At 41.2% G+C, this 9,651-nt stretch overlaps 1 protein-coding gene across 11 annotated transcripts in view; it reads left to right on the forward strand.

The window, feature by feature from the left end:
- The window catches only part of EXT2 (exostosin glycosyltransferase 2), an 85,257-nt gene continuing 75,606 nt past the window's right edge, over positions 1-9,651 (forward strand). For 6 of the 11 annotated variants that reach the window (XR_003257910.1, XM_026091957.1, XM_026091998.1 and 3 more), the window contains exons 1-6: positions 1-20; positions 539-626; positions 1,400-1,474; positions 2,104-2,663; positions 2,835-2,924; positions 8,887-9,003. Coding sequence is in view for 10 of the 11 variants with exons in the window: in XM_026091957.1 (XP_025947742.1) it covers positions 1,436-1,474; positions 2,104-2,663; positions 2,835-2,924; positions 8,887-9,003 (806 nt within the window). In the remaining variant the exon portion in view is untranslated. Of the gene's footprint in view, positions 21-58; positions 134-538; positions 627-1,399; positions 1,475-2,103; positions 2,664-2,834; positions 2,925-8,886; positions 9,004-9,651 lie in introns of those variants that run through there. The other 5 variants (XM_026091964.1, XM_026091991.1, XM_026091974.1 and 2 more) reach the window with 5 other exon arrangements.

Below are 9,651 nucleotides of genomic sequence, written 5' to 3' on the forward strand. Positions count from 1 at the left end.
CCGAGCGACTGCGGGCGGAGGTGAGACCAGGCGGGCCCGGCGGGGGCCCGGCGCGTCCCGTCCGCTGGGCTGCCGGGGCGGGAAGGGGACGCGGAGGTGCCCGGGAAGGCCGCTGCTGGGTGCGATGGGAGCGGTGAGCAGAGGCGGGGGGGCTGGTTTCGGGGCGCCGACACGCCTCTGCCCGGGCGGCCTCGCTGTCCGTCGGCGCGGGCCTTTGCTCCCGCTTGTGCCCAGTCCCGCCGGCATCGGGGGCGGGGGGGAGCAGTGGTGCAGTGCCCGTTGTGTGACGCCGTGGGCGCGGGGGAGGTTTCTGCACGTCTTTGCCGTTTCATTGTGGGGCCTTGGACACAGAAGAGCATCCCTTAATTTTTTTGCTGCATCGTCAGCTGCGAGGTCTCTTTCATGTTACTCCTAGTGCTTTAAATGCTGTTAGGCCTTGTCTTATACCTTGTGCCTGCAAGTTCCCCAAGTTTGTTATGTAGGAGTGATTAAGCGGTTCCATGAATGGATAGTTATATTTCATTTTTTTTCCCCTCAGACTTAGGTCTAGACGGCCTTGCCGAGTGACTCAAAAACTTGCCACTGATATGTGATCTCAGTGATAATGCAAGTGATTCTGGCACCAGGTGAGGAGGGAGGAATAACATGACTAACAGTCAGAAGTGCATGGCAGTTATTCATTATAACGCTGATAGTGATGTAGGATTCTGGCTTCTGTCCTGATAACAGCGTGGCATGTGTCGTCTTGTATGGCAGGCTTTAAAAACTGTCTCCGGAATCAGAATGTGAATCTAAATTAATGAGAAGAGGTATTAAAGGTCAAATATGTATTGAACAGTGTCTGAAGTTGTTCTTGTGCTGCATCATGTAAGTGCAGTTGCTTCATGTGTTGGCAACCTCATCCTAACAGCCTTTGGTTAAGAACTGCCAAATAAATGTCTTGTGATTTGTTATTAAGATTGATGTCTTAATGATAGTTATTTTATTTATATTAGCTCTCTACAGTTGACTGTGAGACTTTCTTTCTTGCTCTTGAAGCAAGAAAACATCCTATCTTTTTCCAAGAGAAAAGAAGGACAAACATGTAATTTTATCATACACATTCTTCTTTGGGGAAGAAACATGCTTATGACCTTTAAATAACTCTCACTGAGGAGAATATAGGTTGGAGTTATAGTTCTTTACTTAGTATGAAACCTTGAGTTGAAAACATAAACAGCTTTATGCATGTAGCGAGCAGCTGATCCTTCAATCTGTAGTTGATAAAAATTACCCYGTGCTGGAACCACATTTTTCTGTGCAAAAATTTGCAAGAAAAATCAAAGATGACAGCAGTTCTGGAACTGGATTTATGATACTTTATATTACATTGTGTTTTTCCCTCTAAATTTTTTTCTAGGCTACATTGAACTCTTACTTTAAATGCTTTTCTTACATGGCTGCAGTGGCAACTGAGACTTTTTTGCCACAAAAGGTATATTGACAAAGACCATAAGTTAATTCTCTGTTTTTGCCAGAAGTACTTTGGCATTGTTTTAGTCAGATATGGTGAAGCTCCTGTAAAATTTGTTTTGGAAGCTACTTTACATCAGAGAAAGGCAGTAGCATGATCTCACATTGTATGTGATGCCCCTTCATAAGCCCTTTATGGGGTATCCAGGTTGTTTCTTTTCACTCACAGCTGAATCGTGCATTGGTTGCCTTTTTATTATTCACGGTGAATACATTTAGACATAGGTGGAGTGGGACCTATGAAGACTTCTTAATTCTCTAGTGTTTGAGATCCCCCAATTCCCCCCCCCCCCCCCAAGCTATGTGCTTCTCTGATTTGTGGTTGTTAACTGGCCATCGACATCGTTCCATGATAAGGAGGCCCAGCAGATAAGCTTCATGTTGTTGTTTCAAAGTGACATTCCCACTATGTTAATCAGTTGGCATCTTATGTTCCAGTGGGACATATGAGCATCTGAGGAAACTTTACTGTAATCTGCTGAGGCAAAGAACCTGCCTTGAATGGGTTAGCTGAATGTTTCTGTACCTTGTGTGATAGCTATGTGTCTCTTCCAGAATTCATCCTTAAACCTATTGCTTTCTATTTTGTAGAAACAAGAGGTAATTGATTCCATTATGTGTGCATCAGCCAAATATAACACGCGGGGTCCAGCCCTCATCCCAAGAATGAAAACCAAGCATCGCATCTACTACATCACTCTCTTCTCCATAGTTCTGCTTGGTCTAATTGCTACAGGAATGTTTCAGTTCTGGCCTCACTCCATTGAGTCATCCAGTGACTGGACTGTTGAAAAACGCAGTGTCCATGATGTGCCTGTGGTCAAGCTTCCTGCTGATAGCCCCATTCCTGAGCGAGGAGACCTTAGCTGCAGGATGCACACCTGCTTTGATGTCTATCGATGTGGCTTCAATCCCAAAAACAAAATTAAGGTATACATCTACTCGCTGAAGAAGTATGTGGATGAATATGGGACGTCAGTCAGCAATACCATTTCCAGGGAATACAATGAGCTACTAACTGCCATCTCTGACAGTGAATTCTACACTGATGATGTCAACCGGGCCTGCCTTTTTGTGCCATCCRTAGATGTTCTCAATCAGAACACGCTTCGCATCAAGGAGACAGCTCAGGCTTTGGCACAGTTATCCAGGTACTTACACACGTCAGTGTGTGTATTTGAAGGACTCAAGTAAAGAAGTTCAGGTTAATGCTGGAGGGGAGTATGCTGTGAGTCAGTGCCAGAGCTAGACTTTGAGAGAGTTTATCATCCATATAGAGAGCATACCTTTCTAATTGTCATCTATTCCTTCTTTTCCCTTAGGTGGGATCGAGGCACAAATCACTTGCTCTTCAATATGTTGCCTGGGGGGCCACCGGATTATAACACTGCACTGGATGTTCCTAGAGATAGGTATGCATTTTGCTGTGTTTGAATGTAATAGGTCTGGGTTTAAATGCCACTAAAGAAGCAGCAAGCTCAGAAGCGTAGCTGATAACAAAGGCCACACTCCTTAACCTTTACAAAGCTGGAAAGGCCACAAAGATGATTAAGGGGCTAGAGCATCTCTCATATGAGCAGAGGCTGAGAGAGCTGGGACTGTTTAGCCTCAAGAAGAGAAGGCTCAGGGGGGATCTTATCAGTGTGTATAAAGAGCTGATGGGAGAGTGTCAAGAAAATGGGGTTAGAGTCTTCTCAATGGTGCCCAGTGACATGACGAGAGGCAGTGGGCACAAACTGAAATACAGGAAATTTCACTTGAACACAAGAAAACACTTCTTTATTGTGAGGGTGGTTGAACACTGGAACAGGTTACCCAGAGAGGTTGTGGGATCTCCATCCTTGAAGATATTCAAAACCAGACTGGACACAGTCCTGGGCAACCCAACCTGCTCTAGGTGACCCTGCTTGAGCAGGGGGATTAGACCAGAGGATCTCCAGAGGTCCCTTCCAACCCCAATTATTTTGTGATTCTGTGAGTGTGACCTCGTCTCTTCGAGGAAGGAGGGAAAAAAAAAAAAAAGAAAAGAAAGAAATAGTAAGTTCCTCTTTTCCTTCAGGACAAGTATTTATTGCTGGAATCTGACAGTTTGGCCTCATCTTTAATTTTGGAAGGGATATGATCTGCTGTTAGGCTTGCCATTAGGATGGAGAATTTCAAGTTTAAGCCTGCATTTTGTGTTCCCAATCTGAGGGCTTTGCAGAATGTCCCATTTAATGCAAATTAGAAGTCCAAAGATGAATCCTAGCTGTAATTTTCTGATATAAGTTTGAAGAATTCTTCAAGGTCATTTAAAGGCAGTTGTCACTCTGCTGAGTTTATGTTATTTTAAGAATTACACTGTACTAGTAATCTGACAATTATTCTTAGTTCTTCTCTGGCAAGTGTGTTTTGAAAATATTTGCCAGGAACATAARAGGTGTTGTGAATCCTGAGCTTAATTTTCACTTGCAGAATAGTTTGCTTTTGAAAGAAGAAAGTAGGTTATAACAAAGAAAGCTGGAATAAGAGTAAGATTAAACTTAATTAGTTTAGAAATTGTTACTAAATACATTTCTACCAGATTAAAACATATGTACTTAGTTCTGCTGAGTGAGGTCCCATGTAACCAGTCCCTCTTTTGAATATCAAGGTTAACTTTCTTCTGCCAAATGGTTAGTTAACAAAATTTTGACTAAGATATGAGATCTTTGCTAAGATGATTGTATATGCAGTATATCTTAATTTCTTTGCACCATAGATGATGTAAAACATTGTCCTTCAGTGCTAAAACAGAACTTGTTTTTTCTGGATGTGTTCAAAGAGTAAGTTTGCTTTTTATAATTACATCACTGGCTGTGAAGTACTGCTTTAGGTTTTGACTTTACTGTATGAAGTATGTTATATGCACGTGATACAGGTTAGCCTGAAGAGGGCAGTCAAGCATCATTCTTATGTAACCAAACCTATTTATCTGTTATTACATACCTGTATTTATTTCAAATTTTATATTTCTTAAGATGAATTTTCACTTGATAGTGTTTTGTTTTAATAGGATGCGCTGTTCTGGGATTGTGTGTTTGTGCACGTACACACATACATGTGTCCATGGAAGAAATAGGTTTGTTAATTGAATGTAGTAGATTTCTTGTACTGCACAACCTTTTTTCCTTTTTTTTTTTGTGTGTTAGATGTACATTTATATTTGGCCTTATGTATCTTGGCTTACTGTGCAGGAAATATATTATTTAGTAGATGTTTGTTCTAAGTGTTTGTCATTCTAATGGGCAGGAAGTATATTATTTAGTAGGTGTTTGTTCTAAGTGCTTGTCATTCTACTGGGCAAAGCTGAGTAATTCAAATCAAAAATCAAATCTTTTTTTGGCAAAAAGCTGTTGTCAAAGCACCTACCAGCTAGCTTAAAGGTGCTTTGTTGGCACTACTGTGAAAGTACTTTTACTGTTAATACCATGTTTTATAGCTGGACAATAAAACCACCCCTTCAGCCAAATGAGACATACTAGTATAAGTTCAGTTTTGCTGGTATGACTGTCTATGCTGGAGTCATCATCTAATTCAGCTATGTGAGGTTACAGTTTCATGTTACACTAGTGTATATAAAAAACCAGCAGGCTCGTGGTGAAAAGAGTAGTTCTGCTTTTCCTTTGGCCACATGTTCTTCTTCCCTTCCTTGAAAGGGGTCTAGAGACTGTGTAGCCACACGTAAAGTCAGATTAGGTCACCAGTCCAATGAAAAACTAATTATTTTGGAGATCAGAGGTGTGAGATTTTGGTGAAATCCATTTGCTGATCTGACTTGCCCTGCAACTGCATGTAAGGGAACATGCAGTGCTGATGCAAGGGAGGCAACAGTGACGTTTGGAGCTGAGAAAGTGTGGGAACTCCTTTTCATAGGCAGCAGACAGTTAGATTGGTTTATGTGTAGTGTAAAACCTGGTCACAGGTGTGAAGAGAAGTGATCTGTGAAGAAGTCTGTGGCATGGACCTGATCCTGGAAGGACCTGAGTGGTGTAGTATGCGGTTGCAGTATGCTTCTGGAGACCTCTGGAGATCTTAGTTCATATCTAACAGAACAAGTGAACTGAATGTGTTGTCTTAATTTGAGAATGTGCGCACATGTTACAGAGTGGGCAGCTGGCTAAGTGTGAAGGATAGCTGCTTGTAGCACAATGGAGTGAGAGGCTGCAGGCCAACGTAAAGGTACACTGGCAGAGCCTGATGGATTTGAAGGACGGGACTGAATTGTACTAATACAACTCCAGAACGGCTGGATTTGTGGGATTTTGTGGGTCACTGGTGAAATACACAGGTGATATTTATGAAGTTTGCACAGGGAGTGCAGCCTACCTTCTTTCTTCAGCACATATGAGATACCATACATAGTTGAACAGTAGCATGCTATAAGGTCATGGGATATGATGGAATCGTGTTGATTTACTGCAGAATATTAATCTAGCTAAATTAAGACGTTATGCACAAAGGGGAATTCAGTTGCATAGCAGTTTTGCATCTGGAAAAGCCTTTAACTAGGTTATCTCACTAAGTGGTTGTTTGTTTATTAAATCTTTAAAACCAATTTCCAGAAGACAGTGTAAAAGCACCTTATTCCATGATTTTGAAGATGGAAGTCTGCCTTGCTGGCCTGAAAGCTAGGTTGCTGGTACTAGCTGCCATAACATATGTAACTCCTGTCGTAAAACTTTGAAAATAAGCTCTTTAATATTTGTTAATAGATGCTATTCTATTTAGTACAATACTGAGGATGAAAGAATTTCTTTGGCTAACCTACCCTGTAGCCACAGAATTGAACATATGGTCCAAGATTTGTCTTCCTGCTTCAACTTCTCTGGTTGATGAATTGGGTTCCACTGACTTGTGAAATTTTGAAACTGGTGGTGATGGCAGCTGGGCAGGAGCATTTAGAGCACAGACCAGTTGGGTTTTTTCTGGAGAGAAAGGGTCACTATCTGGTGGTGAAAAGTTAGGAACAGGCTGCCTCCTCTGTGGTCAATGCAATATAAAGATTATTTGTACTGAGTACTCTGGGAGKTAATACCTCTATTCCCTCACTGCACCATACAATGGAAATCTGAGTGGAGTTATTTAACTGGTGTTGGTTCCCTGTGGGTTTCTTTAGGTAAAAGTCTGCATGACACACACCTGCTTTCTCAAGGCTGATGAGGTGCTGTCATGTTTACACCGGATCCAATTAAAACATTTTGGTTGTAGTTTCCAAATTAGGGGGTTAAAAAAAAGAAAAGAGGGGTTGTAAAGTGCAAGAACAGCAATGCCCAAGCCAATTTTTTCTCCTTGCTTGTAACTGAGTTTATGTGAACGCAACATGGAACGTGGAGCTTGGAGGGCAAGATCTGATCATAGCAGCATTGTACATCTAACACATACATGTTACCAAAGAGGAGGCACTGGAAAGGAGTCCAAACTAGTCACTTGCTTTGGAAGATAAATTCTCACTCAGCACTTACTTGATTTATTATCATCCCTTTCTCAAGTCATTTCTGCTCCTTCAAATGGTTTGTGTTGTGAGTGAAGAGTAATAGAGACAGGCAAATTGTTTTGATTTTTGTAATTTTCATCAAACCAAATTACACCTCTAATCCTGACTCTAGGATTTTCAAAGAGCTTCTTAAATGACATTTAGTACTGCTTGCTTGACCAGCTGGGTGTAGTCACACACAMAGCAAAGGGTGATTGTGATGTCGGGATACCGAGCAACTCTGTGCTACAGTTGAGAGCAGAAAATGAAGTATCTTGTGGAACCTCTGAAGGGAATTAGAACAGGCAGGACATACTGGTGTTCAAGCAGGATGTCTTATTCTGAGGGGAAAAAATGATAGGTRGGGTCTTGGATGATAATGTAGGTAACTGATTGTACAACAGCTGTGGGAAAACTGCTTCTCCAAATACTATACTAAGGATTTAATTCAGGATAACTGAAAACAAGAATGTCACTTAATGGCTTGTCAGTGCCTCTTTCAGTCTCACCTTAGTTTTCTTTTGATGTGTCTGTTATGATTACTGATGAGACAAGTGCCTGCTCAGCCGTGAACTGTGACAGTATACAAGCTTGGGGCAATAAGGCTTCTGGCTGTAATCACAGCTGCTAGAACGAGTACAGCTCCTCAGGATCCTTTCCTTAGTGCCTGGTGCAGTGGTATGTTTGTGTTCTGCTTCTTTCCCTCGAGAATGAGAGAAACTGGAATTGGAAAAATATTCTTCTGCAAATTACTTTATATGGTAACTTTAGCAGACCCACTATCCCTAGGGCAACTTGAAGTATAGCACACCCTGTTGTTCTGTGGCAAAGGACTGAAAGTTTAATAAGCTGTTCAAGAAGGCTCACTGAAAGAAGCTGAATCTGAGCTTCTTTTGGGGAATAGGATGGTGTGTTTGTTGTACCACCTGGTCACTGGGGATGAAATGGTAACTGAAAAGCTGATGTCCTCTACTTGCATATTTCAAAGACACTTGATCTGGCATAGGAGATAATAGCATAGCTTTTTCTTCCGGCACAGTGACTGATGCATTGTTTTCTTCTGTACGCATTGTTTTCGTCTGTCCCTTACAGCTCTTTCTTTCTGCGTGGCAGAAGGTTGCCCCGTCTAGGAAAAGCCACAGACAATCAGGGCCATCCCATTGGGAGACTGAAATATATCTTAATTTATCCAGCTTTGATTATTCCCATGCTTTCTAGCACATAGTATCCCAAGCTGCCTCTACTCTTGGAAATTAATTTCAGATCATATGGAGTTCTTGTTGTCATGTTTTTCATTTATAGCATTCTTTTTTGTAATGTAAAAATTAAATAAACTTCACTAGTTTGTGTGATCACTTTGAAAGTACAATAGCAAATAATTCCTTAGAATTTTCCAGCCTGAGAAGTCCTGAGTTGCTGTAAGCTGCCAAAATACTGTATTACTGGGCTCGTACCTGAAATAAAGCTYGTCTCCCACACTTCAAAAGCTATGCTACCCAGTGTTTTAGGGCAAGCACTGAGGAATATGTTAATTAATAAAAGTAATTAAGAATGTGTTTATTAAAATTGACTTGGGATACTTAAGCTTTCACAAATCATAATGGCTGCAATAGATTGTTTCCCTGTTTTATGCAAAACCAGCCCTTTCCTTAGCATCTTATATGTAATCATAAGTTTTCCATTGATGACTGGCTCCCATTTGGGAAAGCTAAAATGAACCTAACAACTGCATGAAAAATACCACTGAGAAAAGTTAAGGAAAAACCTGTCTCTTGGAGCATGCATCCTTTTGATAATCTGGTGATGATAATCAGTAAATCATGCCCTGCAGTTTGAATGATCAATGTGCTCTATTTACAGTCTCTTTTGTATTTTTTCAGAGCTCTGTTAGCTGGTGGAGGCTTTTCCACGTGGACTTACCGGCAAGGCTACGATGTTAGTATTCCTGTTTACAGCCCATTGTCTGGGGAAGTGGATCTGCCAGAAAGAGGACCAGGGTAAAGCAGTTCCAGTGAATTGAGCAAAGTATATTCAATATTGTGTTTAATATGGATTCTGTTAAAATATAAGTTTAGCTGCTAACTTGTTATTAGGCTTGGGCAATTTGGTAAGCATTGCTGTGCATGTGCATAGGGCTTGCTATTAAACTATATGACTCTTCCAGTGCTAGTGGCTGACTGGCTAATCTGCCAAGCTGATTTATCTGTGAATTGATAGTTTTTCATAGTGATTCTCTGTTTGTCCTGCTCCAGAAGCTGAAGTGTGGAACATGATRTCATGCCAGTGTTTCTAGCAGAATTAGATTAAGATTTGATTCTAGATCCAGTATCTCTTGGCAACTCACTGGAAATAAGTAAAAAATAATCATTAATTTGAATTTATTAAGTGGCAAATAGAGCAGGGCAGTAATTCAAAGCAATAAAGCAAAATGATCTCTTCAAGCAAAATTTATTTTAGGATGCTTAAAAGCAAAGTAATCACAGAATCACAGAATCGCTGAGGTTGGAAGGGACCTCTGGAGATCATCTAGTCCAATCCCCCCTGCTCAAGCAGGGTCACCTAGAGCACATTGCACAGGATTGCATCCAGGCGGGTTTTGAATATCTCCAGAGAAGGAGACTCCACAACCTCTCTGGGCAACCTGT

This window comes from Apteryx rowi, unplaced genomic scaffold (assembly GCF_003343035.1).
Source record: "Apteryx rowi isolate R43461 unplaced genomic scaffold, aptRow1 scaffold_122, whole genome shotgun sequence".
NCBI classification, from domain to species: Eukaryota; Metazoa; Chordata; class Aves; order Apterygiformes; family Apterygidae; genus Apteryx; species Apteryx rowi.